This window comes from Clinocottus analis, unplaced genomic scaffold, assembly GCF_023055335.1.
Source record: "Clinocottus analis isolate CAN_PGR_092001 unplaced genomic scaffold, fCliAna1.0.p SCAF_8, whole genome shotgun sequence".
Taxonomy (NCBI): domain Eukaryota; kingdom Metazoa; phylum Chordata; class Actinopteri; order Perciformes; family Cottidae; genus Clinocottus; species Clinocottus analis.
In genome coordinates this window covers 19,508,167-19,533,431 of record NW_027176240.1, presented here as the reverse complement: position 1 = coordinate 19,533,431, position 25,265 = coordinate 19,508,167, and the positions used below count along the sequence as shown (strand labels likewise).

General features: G+C 41.1%; 1 protein-coding gene across 4 annotated transcripts; it reads left to right on the top strand.

Annotated features, from left to right (window-relative positions):
• Positions 1 to 282: 282 nt before the first annotated feature.
• On the top strand, positions 283 to 24,085 carry xpo1b (exportin 1 (CRM1 homolog, yeast) b). Of its 4 annotated transcripts, none has more exons than XM_068568107.1 (25): positions 283 to 393; positions 2,253 to 2,384; positions 2,668 to 2,769; positions 6,249 to 6,321; positions 7,754 to 7,815; positions 9,291 to 9,335; positions 10,824 to 11,005; positions 12,313 to 12,361; positions 12,478 to 12,597; positions 13,157 to 13,285; positions 13,376 to 13,534; positions 13,648 to 13,845; positions 14,801 to 14,939; positions 15,113 to 15,294; positions 15,503 to 15,659; positions 15,760 to 15,923; positions 16,041 to 16,175; positions 16,268 to 16,451; positions 18,146 to 18,252; positions 19,273 to 19,467; positions 20,070 to 20,238; positions 20,550 to 20,684; positions 21,468 to 21,627; positions 21,718 to 21,814; positions 22,620 to 24,085. In XM_068568107.1, the coding sequence occupies exons 2-25, from the start codon at positions 2,259 to 2,261 to the stop codon at positions 22,764 to 22,766; spliced, it is 3,216 nt and encodes a 1,071-aa protein (XP_068424208.1). In that variant the 5' UTR covers positions 283 to 393; positions 2,253 to 2,258; the 3' UTR covers positions 22,767 to 24,085. The 4 variants fall into 4 exon arrangements, with proteins under 4 accessions (XP_068424208.1, XP_068424207.1, XP_068424209.1 ...); XM_068568106.1 differs by having other exon boundaries at positions 320 to 659; XM_068568108.1 differs by having other exon boundaries at positions 336 to 418.
• Positions 24,086 to 25,265: the final 1,180 nt, after the last annotated feature.

The window sequence follows — 25,265 nt, the reverse complement described above, 5'->3', positions numbered from 1 at the left end:
CTATTTAACTTGGCGATAAACAGCGGCCGCTGATTTATTCGCTATTCTCATAAACAGAGTCATGTACAAGTCCATTCTGCATGAGAGTCTGCCCTCTTTTTCTCTTCGGGCGGAGTAGTCGCGTGGGCGCTTAAGCGAATTGAAATAAACTGGCAGGTCCGCCGCGCAATGGGACGCCGACTGAGAAGACTCGGCCAAAGCCGCGGCCAATCACGGCGCGTTGTGGGCGTCACCCCAGTCCAAACTTTACGCGGCGCCATCGGCTGAAAACTAAACCGAGATGGAATCTCCCAGTCTGAACCGGTTTCAACCGGTTGCGAGTTAGTTGCTTGAGAGAGGAGAGGAGGCGCAGGCACACAACCTCTACACCGCCCCACTGGAACATTATTAAGAGTAACGAATTAATTCGTGAATCAAGGTTTACTTTGTTTCGTAAAATGTTTCGGAGTAAGATATTGCTGGGTTCGCCGCGATAGTAGTTTTGGAAGCCACACCAGTGGTCCTTACCAGCCAGACATCACTCACTGCTGGAGCTGGAGATAGTCAACGCTGCAGAAATAGGAAATCTGTTCTAATCAACAGTGATACTGAAGTACTCACTAGACCTTGTAGCTTCTTTGGCAAACGCCACTCTTTTCAGTCAGAGCCTCGGACTTTAGGTAGGTAACTGGGGTGAAGTGGAAAAAACCCTGCCATGCCGTGATTAACGCGTCTTTGCTTTACCTGTACAATGAATAAAATGCATTTTTGGTTTTGGTATTAAGTTGTGCTATATTATAGTTTAACGTAACCCGTCATAATATGATCCCAACGATGCGTGCTAATTCAGAATGCAATGGCATCAGTAGGTATAGCCGAATGGCCACTGACTGTCCTGCTAGCTAGCATTCAACGTTACCACTTCACAAGGATTAGCTAACGTTGGCTGTCACGGAAAGTGCCGTAACTTAACCCAACTAATAGCACAACTGGCCGAGGTTGCCTCGTTATGTTACGCGCGACACCGCAGGTGAACAAGTTACTAAAAGCTGTCAGATTTAAATCTGTGCCTCTCCCACCACGGCAGCATCACTGGTGTGAGCGGATGACAAGTTGATGTTGCTAGGTTTTTGGCACTTAGCGGTAGCTGGCGTTAACTTCGGCTCTGCGTGATGCAAAGCGTCCGAAAAACGGAACTGTCGGGACGAACCGCTGCCAGTCCTCCCGGAGTGTAGCCGTGACACTAAGCGTCAACCTCTCTCGGCCGTGTTGTTGCATGTCGCCGGGTAACATTAATGTATGGACGCCCTCCATCCCGGGCATCCTTGGTGGGAGTGGTTGTAGTTGGCGGCGAAGGGGACCACATGTGATCTGTTTTGTGCGACACACTGCTAGAGGCTAGCTAGGGATATAGCGTAAATGCTAACTCTAGCGCACTGTGTGGAGTGCGCCAGTGTCGCGTGCACGTTGTTTACGTCGCGCCTGTATTATGGGAAAATGCTATGCGTTATGTGAACATAGTTTCGAGCAACATTTGTTGTTTGTTATTTGTGGCCACATGATCTGCTGCTTGTGTTTTGGAGGAGTGAACTCCCGTCACTTACAGATGTAAACAACGTGACGTCGCCCCAGTATATCCGGCACGTGGCCTGGTTAACCTTCTTAATATGGTCTGAGAAAGAAGCGTTTGAGTTGAAGCGCTGCGCATTAACTGCCTGCTTATTTAGACGTTTAATTCCTAAGTTAAGCTGTTCGTTAAACCAACGTGGAAATTTAATTGACTTTAGCTTTTTTTTAGCATGTTGTGATCAATCGTTTTTAAATCAATATAAACTCATTTTTTTTGCAAATCTGTGTCTCCTAAAACCCCTCCAATCACTAATTAAATTAAGTCTACCTGCTTTTTACATGTATATGGTAATAGTTTATCGTTACCAGTCACTGTATGCGATTATTGTGTTGTCTTTGCTGCCCTAGTACTTTGTCCATAAATTCATACTCAATAAATCCATATTCTGCAGGTTAGAGCATGTCCCAAAATATTTGCCAAATTTAAGTTTTTGGAAACTCAGTTGACTGAGTGAGTCACAAAGCTTTTCTTCCCTTTGCATACTATTTGAGCACTGACAGACTTACAACAGCTGAAGCTTACATTCTTAACAGGACCACTGGTGGGTCCAGGGGGATGTTGGTAAATGCACCATTCACATGACTTTGCCTGTTGAATGTTTTCTGTGCACTCATGACCACTCCCTCCGCTGTCCTTGTTTCAGAGCTCTATGCCAGCAATTATGACAATGTTAGCAGACCATGCAGCACAGCAGCTGCTGGACTTCAACCAGAAATTGGATATCAACCTGCTGGATAATGTGGTGAACTGTCTATATCATGGGGTGGGACCACAGGTATGTGTGAAGCATTGACAAGTGCCTTATAATCCATTTTATATAACATCTGCTGTGTTGTCTCAAATATATAATTATGCCTGGAATTAGAAGATCATTCTTTGATTTTAACAGCAGCGGTTATTCTATGTTAATGTTTAAACTTAAAACACACAGCATGTTAAATGTTCCTCTCTTGTTGCATTTACATGACTGCAGCACAGACAAATCAAGAGATTACTGTTATCCATTTGCAAGTGTCTTAGTATTGCATCTCAAGTTTGGTTTAAAATTTGTATTGCAGCAAAGAATGGCACAAGAAGTGTTGACACACTTAAAAGAGCACCCGGATGCCTGGACAAGAGTGGACACCATCCTCGAGTTTTCCCAGAACATGAACACCAAAGTAAGCAATCTCCAGTGTAGAAAGCATTGGTGGACAGACACTTACCTGTGCTTTGAGGAAGTGTATGCTAATGCAAATACAATTTTTAATATAAAAAAGTCAAACAAACATTAAAACACTAGGTCACAGTGGTTTGCTGACAGCATGCTTTGAAATATATAAAATCAGTTTTTTAAAGCAGTTTTATGCGCTGAGAGTGAATATTGTTAGGCGCACATGGCCCTAGCAAAGGTCGAATAAATATTCCTGGCTGTGTTTCCATCGTGCCCTATCACTTAAGTCGTACAGGACCTCTTGTCCCTCTTATAAAAAGAATGCTGTTCTCAACCTACCAGATGATCAATTGACTATCCCATCAACTCCTGGTCATAATGTAATGCAATACAAAATAAGTCTTATAATATTCTGGCCAGTAGAATGGGGACGTGCCTCATCTTTCTCAATCATACCAGCTATTCCAATCAGCTATATTTACTTTGGTACCAGTTAGGTTGGCTTATATGGTGCAGGAGTAATGCCTGGTCAGTATTTCCCTGCAACATCTTGGAATGCGAATTCGGAAATACAATTCTTGATTAATCATTAAGAAACGTTGCAAAAAATAGACATGCATGTATTCAAACATGCTTCTGTATAACTTGCATGCTTTATGGCACATGGATTGGATGAGACTTAAATTCAGAGTAAGTCTGACCCATTTCTGAAAAGGGCTGGCTATAACATTTAGTTTGAGTGAACTCTTACTTCCAGCACGTCACCACACGACACCCTTTACCCCCACAGTACAAAAACACTGGGGTTGTGCCCACACAACATGTGCTCTGTTCAGCTGTGGCGATCCCAATATCAATTATGTCAAATCCAGAAAAAAGTACTAGGATGTCCAACTGTATCTGTCTGATTTACGCGGTATGCAAATCAGCATGCTTTCCTGGCAATTCCAATGTTCTGTATAGTGGATATATGAGCAAGAGGTTCAAAGCTCAAAGGTGCAAAGTAGTATGTCCCTATTGAGTGCACACTGCACGCAACAGTATGTAACGAAAGTAGAAAATATGCGATATGGAACTCAGCCCGTGTGTCTTACTGCTTCGAACATTCAGACAGATATTGACCAGATCCAGTGTTGTCGGTTCGTTTGTTCTCTCTTTTTTTTTTATTACAATTTTTTAATAAAATGAATAACTACATCAAATCGATCAATAACACCCCTGGCTACTCATCTTTATTTTAAAATGGCCGATTCATTTTGTTCCGCGCAATGTGTCCACAAATAAGTGCACAAATACAGCTGATTAAGAAACTGCCTGTGAATAGTGAACCCAGTGATTCACTCAACACATTCAGAGATTCACAATTATACTTACAAAAATGAATTTGACTTTTTTATTTAAAACAATCAAGTCCAACCCATAAATGTAATGTCCGTGATGGGGAAATAAATCCACGCACTAGTATGAAGTGCAATGCATCCGCAGCTTCCTCAAAGTACACATCGTGACATTTGCTCTTTTTTTTTCTTCATTTTTTGCTTGCCTGTAAGAGTGCTTTTAACACTTGACGTTCATTACTAATGTCTAAGTCTTAGGTTTAAATTTGTCATTTACTAAGAAATTGGAGCATTAGAGGAAAAGAGGAAATACAAGATAAACACCTCTGCATTTGTTTTATTAGTAAAAGAAAGTGCATCATTTTGAAGCACATTTGAACATCTTTCTTGGTGCAGTAGCAGTTACAATATTTGCACATTTTTTTAAAATCATTTTCCTGAATTCAAGCTGTGACTATTTGATATTAATCCCAATGTTCCATTATGTTTATGGCTTGTGATAGGAAGAAAAGGGGTGTGTCATCCTGTGCATCATGACACAGCTAGGCTTTGACGGCAGGCCTCCACAAGGTCTACCCTTTTTTGAATTCCCTTTGACTGAATTCTGTTCATCCGTTTCTATTGCATCTGTTTCATTGGACAGAGGGAGTGTGCAGGCTGCAGTCAGTAGGCGCCATTGTAGAGAGAGACACAGATCTGTTGACTGCTAAATTTCACCTGTAGGGATCATGGCTCTGTTGCAGCCCCACCCTTTGCTCCTCTTTACAGTGCATCCTCTTCCTCTTTAAACCCTCTGTTCAGCTGAGACTCTTTAATCTAAACGTGCTTTTGCTCGTCTTAAATTTTTTTTTTTTAAAGTTACAAAGCTTGCAGTGCAGTTCGCTGCAGATAATTTGTCCCTTCTTGCAACTTGTGGTGGTTTTGTGCTAATTGTGGCAGTTAAAGGTGAAACAACTGTCAACACTGTACAGTCACTGCGCCTGTAAGGAGATTTTCCCTTTAATCTTCCAGCATCCATCGTCTTTAGCACGCTGTGTTAATCCTGCTTTAATAACATCCTGTTCTACATGTCATTTTTTCTTTGTTTTTTTATTTTGGAATCATTGTGAATCTTGAAATGATGATCCCTACAGTTGAAACAGTCAGTTGAAGTAACACTAGTTTAAAAACTAACTGATAAATATAATGTTGTTTTCTATTTTTTCTTTTTTTCTTTCATGCTTCACTATTAAGTAGAAATTAATACAGGGCATAATCTGTGGTTGGTCTTGCTGTTCCTTTATGACACACCAGTTAAAGAGATCTTATTTAGGCTTACTTTTAGACTTTAATTAATAATCTATATTTTAATGCTGTGAAAATTGACTTGCTTGCATTGGTTTAGGGTTGGTAATCGACTAGATTTTCTTAGTCGGATTCGTTTGATCGTTTTTGGTATGCTATCTTAATAAATAAAAGTTACCAAATTGTGAATGCAAAAAAATCCACCTTTTTATTTAGGCTTCAATAAAAAGTAATTTGTCATAAACAGGATATTTTCCAAAACGAATAAAATATAGTAAGAACAAATTTGATGAATAATTGGATAATATTATCCCAGTTAGATTTATAAAACACTTGTATTTAGGCTACATATAAAGTTAAATTGGCATAAACAACGATATTTTGTTTAAAAATGTTAATATAATATCTGTTTTATACTTTATTTCATTGTATTTGTCCAGTGTTAGTTGACTCTGGGGCGTTACTACAAAACGGAGATGTTAAAAAAGATGCATTTTAAGTGGGTGTTCAGACCCAAAACCTTGTATGTGAAAAAAACAAACAATTAATCTACAAGGAATGTGTGCTTAAAAGTGCGATGTCAAAAACCAATTAGGGATTTTTTTTCTACTGTCTTTTGCTGTCTGGTGTGGTGCTGGGAGAAACAGCAGGACTTATGCAGTGTTTCAGCTTAATGCTGCTTTTAGACATATAAAAAAAAAAAACTCGGGGGAAAACTTCATCAAAGATGTGGTTCGGCCCAGTTCAATTTAGAGTAAAAGTTATTACAGGCTTGTCCACTGTTACAATGTCTGTCATGATGTAATAATAATGTCTCGTCATAATAACATCGTCCTAATGCTTCTCCTCTCCTTGCATGTTCCAGTACTATGCTCTTCAGATTCTGGAAACGGTTATCAAAACAAGATGGAAGATTCTCCCCAGGAATCAGTGTGAAGGTAAAAAAAAAATCAAGAAAAAAATAATACTTTTGTGGTACAATTCACAAAATGTCTTTAACTCTGTCAGTGCCTTTTGCAATGCTGTGACGTGCGGTTGCCAAGTTGAAGAGTGTTCCCCCGCTAAGCATGCTCGTTTGTTTTCTGCTCTATTAGCCCTGCACTGGCAGCTGTAAGCCCGGTTGGATTCTGCACTGGTTGCTTTAGAGGGGAAACAACAACAATAACAAAAGAAAAACACTTAGTACTGGGTTTTAAAGCTTTGTGAAATGTGATGGGCATCTTTTAAAGAAGAAGGTCAAATTATTACTGTGCTTGCTTACGTTGCTTCTGAGATGTTAAAGATCTTTTATATCTTCGAAATGATTCTGATGTTATATGTCTTTCTAGGAAGATAAGACATTCACATTTGTTTTTATTTAATCAGCACATTGACTTTATTGTCCCGGTAAAAGAAAGGACAGCTTTTAATGGACACAGATTAATCCCGTACACTGTGTCTTTTATTAAAACTACTGCTAGGAGTTACTCATGTGAGGAATTTCCAAATCTTAAGTCTTTGAAAAAAAATTCTAGATTTTCATTAAGAATTATTATAAACAGGAAGTAGTTTACCAGATTATACTTTTAAGAAATGTTTAGACTTTAAAGGCAGTGTTGATAATCTTTAGGTTCTAGCACACTAGATTTTAAAAAAAAGAAGAAGAAAAATCCAACAAAAAAAAACAACAGTCTAGTCTTGCCAACTCCTTTCTAATCAAAGTAGCTAGCAGCACTTGTTTCAAAACAAGGCTAATTGCAGCAAGAAAGTCTGAGAAACACTGGCAGCTCGTCCCTTTAAGGCCTATCTCCAAAGCCACTCCCCCAAAATTATCACCATAAACGACGAACATGGCTATTGCTAGCACTCACAGCGGTCAAGCTAGCAGCTTGTGGAAAACTGATGACGAGTAAGCCAATTTCTTCTCTTTGTCAGAGCATTTGATTCGTTAAATGTTGTCAGGATGAGAATTTCAACGTTAAAATGAAATAAACATGTTTTTTCAAGACATTTAATTGTTGCTTTTAAGTTATTAATTCCCTGTTTTATCACTTTTCTTTTTTAAGAAACAGTCTAATAAGAAATGCGAGGGAGCTTAAAACTTTAAAAAATGTTAAAATCTGCTCACGTTGACAATCTTGACTGTCTATAAGATACTGGCAGAAATTTCAACTTCTGCTGAACTATTTGGGGCAAAAGTTTAGGTCAGTTCAGCGGTTGCAGCCCATATAATTTTTTGTTTACCTATAATGTAAATGGGGAGAGGAGGCACTTTGGTCAGATTCAGTGTGTTGAGTAACATGCTCCAGGCAGCCGGTCATGGAAGGCTGTGTTACACGTTAACCGGTGCGTGCTCACAATGACCTCCTAATATCTCTGTGTGTTTGCCAGGTATAAAAAAGTATGTTGTCGGCCTCATTATCAAGACTTCATCAGATGCATCAAATGTGGAGGTGAGTGAACTTTGAATTTAAATTTTTTTTAAATTGGGGGGTAATTGTACGTGTGAGTAGATGCTAGGTCTAACTTTTCGGGCATCGAGTCACCCAGCCTGATTTTTGAAGTCTCTTTTTTTTTTTTAAACTTGCTGCAGCGACCGTACCGTTTCACTAAACCTTAGTTTACCTCTTAACAAAGTCAGAGTTCAATAACAAACACATCCATGTAACTGTTAGGTTTGTGGGAATCTAACAAAGCAATCCATGTCCTTATAAACCTATTTCTATCTTTAAAGTCACAAAACGACCACAGCTTCTTTCTCTTTTTTTGCCGGTGGCCTCTTTTGAAGGCAGAGGCTTTCCTGAAGCGAGGATGTTTCTTCCGGGTCATAGAGCAACAGCAGAGGCTCCTAAAGATTTAAAGCCGTAGCGCGCAAAAATCCAACAATGTTTTCATTTAGAACAAGTGACGTTTCTATTTTTGAACCGAACGACACGTTTTTCTTTTTTTACTAAACACTTTCCCAATAGGTCAAAGCTTTGTTTTGCAGTGCGGATTCGGATTCCTCAGGTCATTACCTTTTTGTTTGATGTCGTTAACTCATTCGGGTCCGACCTGGTGGTGCCAAGTGGGTTGACAAAAACGACAATAAATAAAACGTATAAAATACAATGAGCCATTATTCTGATTACATTTTGGCAATGGTCATTCTGTTGTGATTTGAGATTGACAGCCATTTCTACAAATCAGAGTGGCTCTCAACCAGAGAGTTTAGTTTTTATGGCCCCATTTCACCTTCACTGACAGCGATTTAGTCTTCCAGATTTCGCAGCATTTGGCTATCTGTCAACTAAACACATTGTCAGAAATTAACTCTCGTAAAAGTCACTTTGGCTGATTCACTGTTTGACCCAACTGTATAATCATGACATGAGTTGCTTAAAGTCCCTTTAGTACCTTCCATTAGCAGTACGGTTACTCAACACTAGCACACTAAAATATTTGTTGTCGGCATAAGAAAAGTGAAACTGAAGGAAAAGGAAACTTAGCTGGAATCAGAAAGGAGCTGGCCAGTGGGGATAAGCATATTTGCTTGTAACGAGTTGAGCTGGGTATCAGTGTCAGGTCTGATGAATCTAATAAATAAAAATGGTCGTGTCTTACTGCTACCACCATTACTGAAACACCCAAGTTTAGCATGCTCTGTCTAAATGATTCGTTATTGCTACATCGTAATAGACAGTATTATAATATATTATTATTACTCCCTAATGACAAAACATAACATTATGGATCTACTTTGGTCCTTCCAAAACATGAAACCTCAAAATGTAACTTTTTCGTTCTTGTCCTTCTGCCACTGTTTGATCTGTGACATTCAACCCTTTGTTTTGTTCAAATACATGACACTTTCAATGCTGGGATAAGATGAAACAAGGTGTGTCTGTATAACTAACATTCACTTCATTATTTATTTGTTCTTTTTTAGAAAGAAAAGGTGTACATCGGGAAGCTGAACATGATCCTTGTTCAGGTAAGCCTTCAAAACTAAAGACAAGTATGAAATAAAAATCAATATTTTCCATACAACCATTATTGTAATCAACCATGGTGGGAGCGCCAGCTGTTAGAACCACTATATTGTGCTCCGTTAAGACTTTAGAATGGTTTCCCTAACCCACAGTGTTGCATGTGAGAGGCACAAGGAAGTGGCAGCAAACAGTACCGATGAAGTTATCTTCACTGACAGCAAGAGAGCACAACGGAGCAAGAAACTCACTGCGCCACTCGTCGCCAAGGACGACAGAAAGCAACTGAGCTGAGGCACTGCAGAATAATATCCGATGTCCGACTCGGGAGTGAAGTGGTCTTAGTTTTGTTTTAGTTTTTTCACAAAATACAGCTCTGTGACTCGCTGGCTGCTGCTGGAAACCCCTAAGTCAAGACGGTTGGTTAGTTTTTAGTCAGAGTGATTAAGTGTAGTAAATTAATTATCGAAAATAGATTTAACCATCAGAGATTGGAGTAATACAAAGGCTCGAAACCAGGGATTTTTTCTCTAATGTTCATTGGTATAGATTATGGATTGATTTCTGTTGCTACACTCAGTCAGCAAGCCGGTGATTTAAAAAAAAAAAAATATATATATATATATATATACATATATATATATTTTTTTTTACCACAAACACTAAATCTTGGACAGTTGAGCACATCTAGAAGTAAAACACAGCGCTGTACAATAGTGTTTTATCATTCAGAGGCCTCATCTTTTGCAGTGATACTTTTTAACCTGAAGATGTCACTCTTAATAAGTCAATCTAACTCTAAAACTGTCCATGCCAGCGAAGTTAGTGACTACTTTTTAAAAATTGCGTAATTCTCCGTGAGTGTCTGAGGTAAGGCCGCTGATGGTTTCTAAATTGTGGCTGGAAAAGAGAGTCAACTTGAAGAGAAAGCGGTGCAGTATTTGTCTGCGTGCAAACATCAGGTTATGCTATCTGTCATCATTGGTGTAGTAGCAGGCTGTTTTAGCAGCAAGGACACATGGTTAAAGTACAGAACAGCATGTAATATGACGAGTAATGTCGGTGTTGATTATATACTTCCTCCATGAAATTGCTGAGTCGTGTAAACACCAAGCTGTAGCTCTTGAAGAACCTGCTAAACAGTTGACTAGTCATTTCTAGTCATTGAGAACCTTGTTCTTATTATGTATCAACCCCTCCTAAACTGATATATCTTGGTTCATGGGCAAAATTTCATTGGCTTTTTTGTCGAGGGAACAAAAAGCAGTGTGAAGCTAACTTCCTGGTTGGCCAACAAAAAAACCTGTTTTCCCTTCAGCGCTCTATTATTTGCCTCTACTCAGTCATTACATCCACATCACTGATAATTATTTATTCGAAATATCTCTGCATAACATGATATTTGGTCAAAAACATAGTGATATTCTCGAAATCGCCCAGCCCTGCGTTGATGAACGTAAAGCCAATCCATGTCTGTTCCCTTGTGTCCGTAGATCCTGAAGCAGGAGTGGCCCAAGCACTGGCCCACCTTCATCAGTGACATCGTCGGGGCAAGTCGCACCAGTGAGAGCCTTTGTCAGAACAACATGATCATTCTGAAGCTGCTCAGCGAGGAGGTCTTCGATTTCTCGAGTGGCCAGATGACCCAGGTCAAGGCCAAGCACCTAAAGGACAGGTCAGCATGCTTCACGGACCCCTGGAAGCACATTCGTGTTCATAGTAGAACGTGTTGAGGGATTAGCTTTGACAGCACTGTGGAAAACAGTGTTTCATTGTACAACCAAAATATGATAATTAATACGTTTTTGTCAGAAGTCCAGTACTTTCACAACATCATGAAATATAATCTCCTGCTCTTGGCATTTGAAAATATCGCGGCAGGCAATTTATCCAACAACGTAATGCTGTGATCTGTAACTAACTTTCAGACAACTGCCTTTGCTGTGCACTCTTTGCCCGTTGTTGACACCTTTATGCCCTCGACATTTGATAGGGCAATCAGCATTGTTTCAAATATTACGCAATGTCATAGCAAGAACTGCAAGTAGTTGTGCTCTCTATTGTGCACAGACGGTATGAATGATGAAAAAGTAAACAACTTAAAAGTTAACACTGTCAGGTCCATTTCTCCATCCTGTGGATTTGTGGGTGACACAGATATGAAAGCTAGTTTGTCTCTTTCCTTTACAAGCTCGAAAAGTATGTATCTCTCTATATTTGAGAAAAGTTCATATATGTGTTTACTATGACCCTGAAATTCTGTCTCTTGTGTTGTCATATACTGATCGAATGCAAGCAAAACTACAGAGCAAAATCACACTCTTTCTGATTGAATAACTCTCTGAACTGTCCGAAACAATGGATATCCGCAGCCCCAAATGGGCCCCCAAAGAATTGCTGTGCACAAACATGCAACTGCCAAAGAGGCAGCAGCTGATGATTATTTTAACTATCTATTTTTCTGACAATACCTTTCTTTCCCAAATAGAATATTCTGTTCTATTCAATTTATGTCTTTACGTGGTCGCAAATGTTTGTTTCTTGTGTGGCACGAGTCTGACAGCTGCAACTGTAATTTTACAAACTTTAATACATTAGTCAAGAAGACATGTTCTCTTGCCTTGATGCAGAGGATTTTCCGTCACCTTAACTGAAATGATTACCACACCCTCCAACAACACAAAACATGAATGCACTTAAGCGATGAAAGACTTAAAATGGGTGAATCACTGTAGAGTAGAAGCCTAATTTCAAACAAATCTTAATTAATCAGATTGTTTTGACCATCAACCACGGGATTGTCAGATTTTGTTAAGCAGATGACAAAATCCAATTACATTGTAGGTACACAAGTGTTTCTAAATAAAACATTAAAGCAAAGTCGACATAGTTTATATGTTCTTCTCTTAATGCAGACATCTTAAGATGTCAGTATAAAAATGTGTCACACTCTGTTTCTTCATGTGACTTATTTTCTTTCAGCATGTGCAATGAATTCTCCCAGATATTCCAGCTCTGCCAGTTCGTCATGGTATGCAAATCCTCATCTGTTTCTTTTTGACATTGTTGTTATACAATCATTGATTGCAGGTCACACAAAACTGTTTGTCCTTCAGCTGTTTTTCATCTCATTTGGTCACACCGTAGGAAAACTCCCAGAACGCCCCCCTGGTTCACGCTACTCTGGAGACCCTCCTACGTTTTCTCAACTGGATTCCTCTGGGGTATATCTTTGAAACCAAACTGATCAGCACATTGGTGTATAAGGTGCGTAAACGCAATGTTGCGCAATAAGTTGCCTTGAAATTGTTGGATTCCAAACTGAGCGGCGATGTGTTTCGTCTGCAAAACAAATCCATTAAGTTGTTAAGCAAGCTTTAAAAACACAACAAATTATTGCTAGTTATGCACACACGTGCACATACTACGCACACACAAATCTAAAGGGATATTTCAGGTGTTTTGAAGTGGAGGTTTAGGAGGTGCTTTTCCAGAGACAGTTTATCACCTACGGTAGATGGAGTTTGGAGCAACATCACAAGAGAAAAGTAATGTGTTGCTGAGGACTGTTGCAGCAAAACCTATTTTAGACACCTAAAATAATTGTAATAATTTAAAGTGTCAATTTGGAATGTTTTCCAACAGGGGACTGAGCGAGAAACTTAAATATACTTGTTTTTGTCAATAGAGTCTTGCAGTTTTTAAAAAAGCATCAAAAGGGTTTTGTTCAGTTCTCCATCAGAAAATGCGTACCCTTAAAAACCTAAGTGGTTCGTAAAGGTGTCTGTTTTGTCCTCAATTAAACATCCGTTTCAACTGTTTACAGTTCTTGAACGTACCCATGTTCCGTAATGTGACACTGAAGTGCCTCACCGAGATCGCCGGTGTGAGCGTCAGCCAGTACGAGGAGCAGTTCGTCACGCTCTTCACCCTGACCATGTGTCAACTCAAGCAGGTGGGTTAGGTTTTGATTTCCCAACTCCCGTTTGTCGTCATCATTGTACAGATACTAACCATGAGCTCCATGTTCTCCACACCTGCGCAGATGCTGCCCCTGAACACCAACATCCGGCTGGCCTACGCCAACGGGAAGGACGATGAACAGAACTTCATCCAGAACCTCAGTCTGTTCCTCTGCACTTTCCTCAAAGAGCACGGGCAGCTCATTGAGAAGCGGCTCAACCTCAGAGAAACATTAATGGAGGTACGAGAGAATGCTGTCAGTCAGCAAGATGGCGGGTGGGAGGAAATAAACGTCCGTCAAACACAAAAAAGGGAGTCCCATATAAACAATTGTCTCATTGCTCCCTCCTTCAGGCCCTCCACTACATGCTGCTCGTGTCTGAGGTGGAGGAGACGGAGATCTTCAAAATTTGTCTGGAGTATTGGAACCACTTGGCTGCTGAGCTCTACAGAGAGAGTCCCTTCTCTACGTCTACGTCCCCGCTGCTCTCCGGCAACCAGCACTTTGACGTTCCACCACGCAGACAGCTCTACCTCCCCGTACTCTCCAAGGTGCGTTCTATTTTACGCTTTATTTAAGAACGAACCGATAGCTTTTCATGTCTTCTTTATTGCCACTGATATGATGTGAGTAATCGATGCATTTTTAGGATGTTTTTTTAAGTAACATTTTTTACTAGAGCTTTGGGGTGCAAAAGGGTTTCAGTGGAGCCTTAGCTCGTTGTTGACATTACTCAAGCAACAGGTGGCCTCCTAACTGCTGTCAAAAGATTTGCGAGTTACAGTATTACTGAAAATCCGCAGCCAGTAGCAAAACATATCAAGCAACTTTTTGCTCTGACAAATAGTGATTGATACAAGACCAAGACTACAAAATGTCCTAATGACGACTAGTCCGCGTTTAACTTAGTGGTTGTGAAAAGTCATGTGACCGCCGTGTAGTTCGATAATAGCAGTTTACTTTTTACATTTGCACTTAAAAAATAACAAAAAAGTTAAAGAAAAAGATTTGTGAAGATTCTCTTTCTAAAGTATCTTAAAAGTGTGTTTGCCACAGGGGTTATTTTCTGCAATAATCCAAATTGCAATAGAGAAATCCCGTCGGCTTGTTGTCTTGGGAACCAGATCGATGCTTACTTCCTTTTTTACAAATAAAAATGTCACATGTGCATCACTCTATCATTTTCCTTTCCCCACTTCGTCACGACATACACATTACTGGTGGTTATTTATCAAAATTCGCATTGTGTAAATGTTTAACCAATGTTTAACCAAACAATATCGATATTAAGGTTATTTGGTCCAAAAATCACTTAGCCCTGGACTATCAAGTCAATAAAAGAAATTTTGTATAGCCCAAAATTCCAAGAGGGCAAAGGGTCAGTCACATGTGACTCGCTGTATATAATCCTTTTCCACCACTCCTGTGCGTGTGTGTAAATGCGAAAGCAGTGAGGCTGTTCTCTGACATGTGCACATGCTGACAGGTGTTTATCTCTTGCAACAGGTGCGTCTGCTCATGGTGAGTCGGATGGCCAAGCCGGAGGAGGTGCTGGTAGTGGAAAATGACCAGGGAGAGGTTGTCAGAGAGTTCATGAAGGACACCGATTCCATCAATCTTTACAAGAACATGCGGGAAACCCTCGGTAGGACTCCCTTTACATGTGGAGTTTAACTCAACAATAGCAAGAACCCCCCTCCCCAACTTTTGTCCTCGTTCTCAACCGAATCAAGATTTGCTTTTGGCTTTAAGTCTGACTATCGTACCTGGCACACACACTTATAGTACAAATCTCCTTTGTCCTCCGCCACCCTGCAGTGTACCTGACTCACTTGGACTACGCAGACACGGAACGAATAATGACGGAAAAGCTTCACAACCAGGTGAACGGCACCGAGTGGTCCTGGAAAAACCTCAACACGTTGTGCTGGGCCATTGGCTCCATCAGCGGGGCCATGCACGAGGAGGACGAGAAGAGGTTCCTGGTCACTGTCATCAAGGTATTATATTTGTTTTTACTTACTCTATAAAGAGAAATTGGATATTGCGAAAAAGTGATAATTAGAATTTTAACTCCACATTGAAAGCTGCTCTGTTTTACAAATGGATTACACTTCATCATTCCTTTCCTGGTCATGTCCTTTTATTTTTTATGCCACTATTCACAGCATTTTATAAAACACTAAACATTGTGTGTGTGTGTCTCAGGATCTGCTGGGTCTGTGCGAGCAGAAGAGAGGGAAGGATAACAAGGCCATCATAGCTTCCAACATCATGTACATTGTCGGCCAGTATCCACGCTTTCTCAGAGCCCACTGGAAGTTCCTCAAAACAGTCGTCAACAAACTCTTTGAGTTCATGCATGGTGAGAGGCATGTAATGCATTTGGTTTAAACATGTTGGATCTATAAATATCATATTTTGTACATTTAGATGCCTCTTGACTTAATATCGTCCTTCATCAGAAACCCACGACGGTGTTCAGGACATGGCCTGTGACACGTTCATCAAGATTGCCCAGAAGTGCCGCCGCCACTTCATCCAGGTGCAGGTGGGAGAGGTGATGCCCTTCATCGACGAGATCCTCAACAACATCAACACCATCATCTGTGACCTTCAACCTCAGCAGGTCAGCAAATGCATTTCCATCGTCTCTCGAGATGTGTCACACTTGTGCAGAGACAAAGAGATATTGGCACAATTCTGTTTTTAAAATGATTTTTCTTATTTTCCTGTTTGTGTCTAGGTGCACACGTTCTATGAGGCAGTGGGTTACATGATTGGCGCCCAGACAGATCAGGCTGTTCAAGAGCACCTGATAGAAAAATACATGCTGCTGCCTAACCAAGTGTGGGACAGCATCATTCAGCAGGCTACCAAAGTAAGAGGCCCATATACTGCCACATAACAATTTACCAGTCTGTACGTCTGTGTGTGTTAATCCGTTACCGCTGCGGCCCACCTCTCCCCCAGAACGTGGACATCTTGAAGGACCCGGAGACGGTGAAACAGCTGGGCAGCATCCTGAAGACCAACGTCCGAGCCTGCAAGGCTGTGGGACACCCCTTTGTCATCCAGCTGGGGCGGATTTATCTTGACATGCTCAACGTCTACAAGTGCCTCAGCGAGAACATCTCTGCTGCCATTCAGACAAATGGTAAGGGAGGTGTGTGTTTGTCACCTATGCCGATAACAAGTCTGTAGGTTCTTCTTGTTGTTTTTCACGCCATCATGTCGCATTATATCCATAAAGGCTAGTCGTGGCACTTTTCCATCTGGACCCTTTTTATTATTGGTCCGGTACTGAAGGAGAGCTCTGCAGCTACAAAACGTGCTGCAGTTTAATCGTTACAGGCAGTTATGTCCTCTAAAAGTCCTTGTTTGTTTTGTTGTAACCAACAGTCTTGTGTAAGTAAGTGTCCAACATTATGCAAAGACAGATGAGGCCTAACTGTCTTGCAAGATTTTGGAACGAGACTTTTTGTCCTTGAGCGAGACTTGATTAGGTGCTTAATACTGGACCAATTTCTAAAGTTGTTGATGACACACTGAACTGCAGGCTGAAGAGTGTGTTTACCCTTTAGACCAGCAGCAGCAGTCCTATGCGGTCTCTTTAGACCTCCATGGAAACGCAGACAACAAGAACCTTTCAGTTTCTCAAAAAAGTACTCCAGGGACTACAATTACCAGGAACTTAATATTTTGATGTCTTAATACATACAAAATATGGGAACATGGCAGTCACATTATGTTCTTTAATGTGAATTAAGGTGTGAATTGTACCCACCAGGGAGGAGACAAAAGTGAGTTTCTGCAGTTTGGCCCCTATAACATCTTATGTGAATGTGTGTGAACATACATGACAAAAACTGACGTTAATAGTTCAACCGAACCTGAATGGGTTCGCTCTTCTATGTCGTGCCTTGTGTTTCTTCATTGTCATGTCGACATGCTCTTTGTGTAAATCCAGCACCATCTCAAGTGTGTTGCCCGATTTGAAACCCAAACGCTTTCCTTATTGTGTCTTAATCATTTTTAGTATTCAAGCCTTTAATAGTATTCTAGCGTTTACTTATGTTCCAGACCCATTGTAGCATTTTAGTATTCGGCATTTTGGTTTGTAGGTCGCCAATGCTGCATCCTCTTTCTCTTTTATTTTTTTCTCTTTTTGCACGCGCCTGTTTTTGGTGAGTCATCTCTGAGTCTTCCTGTGCTCAAATGGGAGTAGAGTGGCCTTAAGAGGTCTGTTGATGATGAGCAAGCATCAAGGATCTCTGCTTGCATCGGCCGCCGATTCAGAGCGGAAATGGCGATCCGCAAATGAGGAACAAATCATGTTCAAGAACTTCACCAAACCTCGTTGAGGATGGTGTCTGTGGGGGTCAGCCTGACTTTGATCTGTCTTTATCGGACAGTGATGAAGTGCAGAACAGATGGTGGATTCTGTTATGGAAATGCCTTTTGAGAAACGAGTTGTAGAGTTATGTAAAAAGATGGGAGTGTAAAAGGGAGACAAATCTAAAATTCTTCACGTTGATGCAAAGATTCTTCAAAAGTTCTTTAAACCTTTTATTTTTATTGAGAAATTAATTTGCATCTCAACATATTTCAGCTGTTTTGTCATGAGAACTTTCATACAACACAAATATTATGCAACAAAAAAGCAGCATTATTTCTAACTTTTCTTAGTAATGATGTACATTTTCAGAGCTCTGTGACACAAACTGTGACACACAAATCTGCTCCTTCACCGCTCTACCAGTCAGCGATCTGAGCAGCACAAAGCATTTGCTTTGTAAAACCCTTCCTCATGTAAAACCTTTCAATGCCTGCCTCCTTTTTACGTTGCAGGTGAGATGGTGACGAAGCAGCCCCTGATCCGGAGTATGCGAACGGTGAAACGTGAGACACTAAAACTGATCTCAGGCTGGGTCAGCCGATCAAACGACCCACAGATGGTGAGAACTCAGTCTGAAAGCCTCCGTGGAGAGGAGGTTGTTTTGATGAGCATTCCAGTCCCAAGTCACGAAAAACAAATTTAAATGTTATAAATGTATTTTAATGGAAAAGAAGAAAGTCTTCTTGAGCAAACGGTAGCGCTATATTTTTACTGATGCTATACACGTGTGGCCATCAAGGAAGTGGTTGACAGTGAAACTAATCCAGTTGGTATTTCTGGATCAAACACAAATATTTGCTTTTCTTGTGGAAGTCTTGGACGTTTGTGCCCTGGACTGTGTTTTAATCTGCATCACAATTAGCATCTGCGTCATCTGTTTTTTGTATTAAGAAGAAGAAGAAAAAACCTGTCAAAAGTGAGCATTTTTTTGTAGGCCAACCTAAAAGTTAGCACCATACTGGTTTTGGAACATCACAAAGTTGCCTTTGTGGCAAAAAATGTTACCTTTTTATGATACAGTACTTGTTCAGCAAGATGATCTTCACGAATGAGGGATGCTCCAGCTTTGGGTGTCAGCTGTACCGAGTACCAATCCGACACCAGTGTTTAATTAATAAACTCTAAGCCTCGCTGTGTGGAAGTGACTGGGATCATACTTTCATGTGGACGGCAACATCAAGTCTCAACTAACATTGCTTACCTAACTATGCAAGACAAAATGTAACGCGTTGTTATTGATCATTAAAATAATTAATTGTACACCAGCAACTTGGTAGGAAATTGTAAATGATTAAAAGTCGCAAACAAGCCGCTCAAAATAGATATTGTTTGTGTGTGTATATATAATGTGTATATACATATAGAATTTAATTGAATACGTATCAATCATATTTTAAACTTACATTCTCTACTGGGCATCAGGGGATGACTGCTTTGGTTGCAGTCTGAGATCATAAACTCGTGTTGACTATGTTTACCTTGAAGTATGCTAATTTTATGAGAATTGTGAATTTCTGAAATTCCTGCAGCACTCCGTAGCTCCGTTGTTGCCCTGCTGATCCGTCCTGTTGTTTCTCAGGTCGGGGAGAACTTTGTTCCGCCGCTGCTGGACGCCGTCCTCATTGACTATCAACGCAACGTCCCCGCTGCCCGCGAGCCAGAGGTCCTCAGCACCATGGCGACCATCGTCAATAAGCTGGGGGGACACATCACCAGCGAGATACCCCAGATCTTTGATGCCGTCTTCGAGTGCACCCTAAACATGATCAACAAGGTGAGGCACAGGGATCAACTGGATGTTTGATTCGTGGGTTTTGCAAGTTTTTTTTCTAAACAAGCTTCAAAGTATTTTTGTTTCTGATAATCTGCTTGAGTGAAAATCTCGACGCGTCCGATATAGCAGGCGACTAAGAACCTTAAGCTTTGTTCATACTGCAGCAAGAGCAGGTGTTCATGCTCACCTCGGCGTTCATTGCGTCATTCTTCCCAAACTCCAGAGGGCGCGCGAACAATGCATGCTGTGGAGAAGCCAGAGGGCAACAAGTGTAACTGGCACAATGCCATAAACCCTTTGTAGAAGCCCTGTGAAGAAACAAACCATGTGTTTTAATGCATTAGAATGATAAAACATTTTGAAAATCTTTGCAAACAATTTGGCAAACTATTAACTATAATAGAGATTTTGTTTTCAAACATGTAAAAACAAGTTGAGAAATCCTCAATCATATTTATAGTAATTTTATCAGTCAACTATTTGAGACAATCATGTCTGAAAAGCTCCAATCTTGTGTGCGTACAGCTATACAAATTGGTGGAAGGCAAATGTTTTGTGAGAAAGAGGGCTAAACACCTTGTTTTTGTTTTTATTTCTGCTAGAACTTTGAGGAGTTCCCAGAGCACAGGACACACTTCTTCTACTTACTGCAGGCGGTGAACTCTCACTGCTTCCCCGCATTCCTCGCCATCCCCCCTGCCCAGTTCAAGCTGGTGCTGGACTCCATCATCTGGGCCTTCAAACACACTATGAGGAACGTGGCTGATACTGGTAGGGACACACACACACATTCACAGTGTATAAGAAAGAAATATTTTTTCTCATAATAATTTTTAACTTTTACCTCCATTATGGCATATGGTGGGGATATTTATATTATCATTACTAGGTTTTCATCATATTTTATTCTTTTACGGGTGGGAATGGACTTCCATAGAATAATCTGACACAGGAAGTGCACTGTGACTGATTCCCCTCACACTTTACAATAATCTACATGTATAGTGCTCGTTTTGTGAGGAGGAAATGTGGGGAAGTTTGAGCCAAAGCTGAAATTGTACCTGTGTTTCTGCCTCGTCCAGGTCTGCAGATTCTGTACACGCTGCTGCAGAATGTGGCCCAGGAGGAAGCAGCCGCGCAGAGTTTCTACCAGACATACTTCTGCGATATCTTACAACACATCTTCTCTGTGGTCACCGACACGTCGCATACTGCTGGTGAGTTTTTACACACACATACACACAAGCTGTCGGGCCACCTGAATACTCCGATATCTACCTCTTTTAAGGAATAACCTTTATTTAGCCAGGAGAATCCCAAGTGCAGATAACCGACAAAGACAAAAGCTAGAAAACAAGAAAGAAACTTTACATGAAAGAGACGACAGACTTGAAACCACCGACCCAATTGCAACGATTAGAACATTCAGTGCTCACATGATCCTTAATCATGTTAAAAAAATTCATTGCATGCTCATAAACTAATCCAGCTTTAGGTTTGTCTGTAGCTCACACCAACACGAGAGTGCAGAAACTTTAAAAGCGCTTTGACCTGAAACAGGTTCCAGGAATAATAATAATTAGTAGAAAACATCCACAGAACTATGGATGCAGTTCATGTCGTAGGGCCTTATACAGAAAAGTGGACCAGTGTTCCATTGTACGGTTGTATGATGAGGACAAACTAAACTGCGGTGACTTCCCGAATCTGAGATAGATCGTAACTCTTCATGAAAAACTTTAATCTTGCATGCATCAATAACATATCACCATAATCGATCGCTGACAGAGATGTGACTTGAATATGTTATTTCCATGCAGCAAAAGAAATATGCTTAGCTGAGAAACTATTGTTTCTATAGTAGAAACATAACTTCATGTATTTTATAAATTTAAATGACAGATTGTCTTTTTGGGGAAAAATATGTTTTTTTAGGTTAAAGAGACTCATTCACTCGATAAAGCTTATTTAGTAAGTGTGTGTGTGTGTATCCCCTGCAGGCCTGACGATGCACGCGTCCATCCTGGCCTACATGTTCAACCTGGTGGAGGAGGGGAAGATCACCACGGTGCTGAACCCTTCTAGCGCCACCAACAACCAGGGCTTCATCCAGGAGTACGTGGCCAACCTGCTCAAGACCGCTTTCCCTCACCTACAAGAGTGAGTACACCGACTCACACACACAATCTCTGCTGTCGTAAAACATTTGTCTATTTATTTACACTGTGTGTGTCTGTGTCTGTGTGTCAGTGCCCAGGTGAAGGTGTTTGTGACCGGGCTGTTCAGCTTAAACCAGGATATTCCTGCCTTCAAGGAGCACCTTAGGGATTTCCTCGTCCAAATAAAGGTGAGTATGTCAACGTGTGCGAGGCATACAGTGCTCGGCTCATTTACAAGTCTCTTTGGAACAATTCCGCTACTCTCGGTGGGATATAATGAATAAATCTTCTCTCAAGACGAACACAAAAACAGTAGTTATACTTGGTGCTGATGTAATGTGAGTTATGCTCATGTGTATTTTGTCTGCTGATGAGCTAAACGGAACATGGCCCGCATGCCTCCAGCTGTACCGTTTTTGGTACTTTCCTCTCCTTTCACAGAGGTTATCAGGCACCACATGGTCAGCTGCTCGGCTACCGTTTCCACAAATAACATGTTTCCCGCAGTCAGGTTGTTCTGCTAAGTAGACGGAAAGGGTTTTGCGTCCGTGCCAACTTGTGGCTGGAATAAAACAGATGCACCGATATATAGATATCGGTCCAATGCTGACTCAATAGCAAGATCAGGTTTTAGTGTTATCGGATACCATTATTTTAATTAATGACATGTCAGTACATTTATATCTATTTGTATTAATTTGCTACATTTTGTTTGAGTGAAATTTAAAGAATAATCCCCGTTTCTTCCACACTGTGAGACATATACAGCTTATTAATAAATGCTGGCATCCTAATTCTAGTCTGAAATGTTGGTCAATGTTAATCTTTTAATTTATCATGTAAACATGCTAAACATAATAATCAGTTATTTGTAAAGTGAGTTCATGATGAAAGGAATCATTCGTTGCTTCAGGATCAGTGGATATAGAGGCTGAATGGATGGAAGTGTAGTCTGGCTTTCTAAGAGCTTGTTCTCTGCTGCTGCCGTTCCAGGAGTTTGCCGGCGAGGACACCTCAGACCTGTTCCTGGAGGAGAGGGAGGCGTCGCTTCGTCAGGCCCAGGAAGAGAAACACAAGATCCAGATGTCCGTCCCAGGCATCCTCAACCCGCACGAGATCCCCGAGGAGATGTGTGACTGAGCACCAGCTCTGCCAGACTGTACAGAAGTCCAAACAAACAAATCAACCCTAACCACAGAAAACACAACGAAATCCAAGAGAGGCACTTGAGTGTGGCGGGAGGCTGCGCCCCCTCCTGCAGCGCGGGCCGTCCCACCGGATATTTGTTGACCAAAACAATGCCAACAATATGTAAATGATTACCGCGTCACCCTGTGGCCCTTTTTACATAACCTGCGTTTTCTATGGAGACTTTTTTTTGTGTATTAACTTTCCAGAACTGTTAATCGAAGCTTACGTTTTGTCGGTCTCTGGCCCATCCCAAGACCTGCATGATGAGGTTGTAACGATTAGACGACTTAACCATCTTGTTTTTGTTCTGTTCCCTCCACCCACGTTATCAATATCCTTTTTTTCTTCTTTACTTTCTCAACCCCAGCTCTTCCCTTTTCCCTTATATCTGTTTATATATAAATATATTATATATACAGTATGAGCAGGTTTCTAGCCCCTGTGGTGTGACGGACAGGAAGTGCTCTTTCAGCGGCGGACGCACCGCTTGTCCGGTGCCCCACGGCATCGTGGGAGAATGTGAATCTAACAGATTAATGAATGAAGGCGGAGAGATGCCGCTCCGTGCGTCGGCATCGGTCGCTCAAGAGTTGCGCTTCACTAAAAAAACAAGTGTGTGGCTGCTGCCGGCAGGTTTTTTTCTGTTTAGGGAAAGCAAAACCGAATATGTGCATATCATCCCAATTGTATAGCATCTTTAATACCATGGGAACTTTTTTTTTAATTCTATTGTTTCTTTTTTGTTGTGGGTGTGTGCGCGTGTGTGCTGTCGCCTAGTCGACATCAGCGTTTTGTTTTCCTCTAAGAGGATTGTTGCTCATTTGTGAGCCTTCATCAACAGGATGTTTTAAGGAAGCGGCGGAGGTATTTATGGGTTCTGAGTTGGTTGCATCTTTCTAACAACTCCTGTTTAACTCAGATGGCTTTTGAGATTTTTCAAATTGTACTAATTTAGATTGTTTACCACACAGTAGTGCTCCAAGACGCTACTTTTAGAGCAAAATGAAAAACAATAAAACTGGGTTTACATTTAATTTAGTATTTTTGCTTTTTTTTTTCAGTTGTACCTTGTTTGAGTTCAGTCCGAATAAAACAAAAAGGCTTTTTTTTTTGTGTCAGGAGAGGAATATAATTGCCAATGAGTTTAATTAGGAAAAGAATGTATAAATCCAAATAAGCACCCAATCTCTCCAATGGCAAATTCCCCTTCTCAAGGTGTTACATTTGTTGTGAACTTTTTGAACTGATTAAAGCTGAGAATTTTATAACCCTGCCTTCGCTCAGATTTTGTTTCTTTTTTATAGAATGTTGTTCTGTAGCCTACCTCTATTCAAAAATGTGTTTTGGATTTTTAACTAGGTAAGTGAACTCAAAGTGTGTGTGACTAGTTTGTTCTTTTTTTGTGAGAAATGAAAGGCTGAAAAGAACAGTTTGGACCAGGTGAACTGACTTGTTGGCAGGGGACTTAACAATGCGGCATTCTTGTCCAGAGACTCTTAATATTTCCAGCATTCATCCACATTGAGAGTGAACCATTCGTATTGTTTGGTGCATTCAACAGAAATCTGTAAAATTCCTGGTTCAGGAGTTCACACCTTAAATCCAGACCTCTGACCTGAGCTCACTCCTCTTCCACACAAATGTATAAATCCTAAAAGGGAAGTCAGAGCAGGATGATAATGATGATATGGATGGATGTCGCATCCAACGCAGTTGATCCTGGGCCATTTCCGCTCGGGAGCATCTTTGGCCGAGGTCAGTGCTGTGTGAACTGACCCCGGCACTAATCCCCCGTTAACATGCCGGTGTTACATTAAAGGTTGTGATGACGCCCCGTCACTGAGACGTCAAAGCTGATGCAACTGGAGATGGGAACTGCTGCATTCCCACTGAGGCATTGAATGTATATAAGTACTTGGTTTTGTTTGCTGTGGGTTGGTCTTCTGGAGGTTTTTAGGGTCAAATACTTCAAAAAGCTGTTACGGCTGCAGATCCTTGCAGAGGACACAAGCTGTTGTTCATGGAGTCAGTGTCTCTTTCTCCTGGTCATTCCTCGCTCACTTGATGCTTCCATATCTGAACCCCCTGGGACCATAATTCAGTCCGGCTGTAACTGGACACACATACACTTCCTGACCCAGATCCTCAACCATTCTCGGCATCTGCTGTCGAGGAGAAGAGGGGACAGCTGGGGTAGCGCAGCCCCCCGCCAACACCCAATAAAAAAATTAAAAAAATAAAAAATCTCACTCCACGCAGCCTGCGGCCCTGTTTGCTGTGGACGGGCTGGGTTATTAATACTCCTGTGTGTAAATCGGACAGGAAGAGCCAGGTTAGCACAGCCGCTGGTCAGCAGCTGACCCTGCTACCTAGTGGCAGATAACAGCTTTCTCTGCACAGGACCTTCACAGCAGACAAACAGGCTTTTAGTCATTCAGGGAAGTTGTA

Bases quoted from the DNA above. Each gene is read 5' to 3' on its own strand.
- xpo1b (XM_068568107.1), top strand. From the start codon at position 2,259: ATGCCAGCAATTATGACAATGTTAGCAGACCATGCAGCACAGCAGCTG. The intron at 9,336-10,823 runs GTAAGCCTTCAA...TTGTGTCCGTAG, and splicing joins TGAACATGATCCTTGTTCAG to ATCCTGAAGCAGGAGTGGCC. The intron at 21,628-21,717 runs GTGAGTACACCG...TCTGTGTGTCAG, and splicing joins GCTTTCCCTCACCTACAAGA to TGCCCAGGTGAAGGTGTTTG.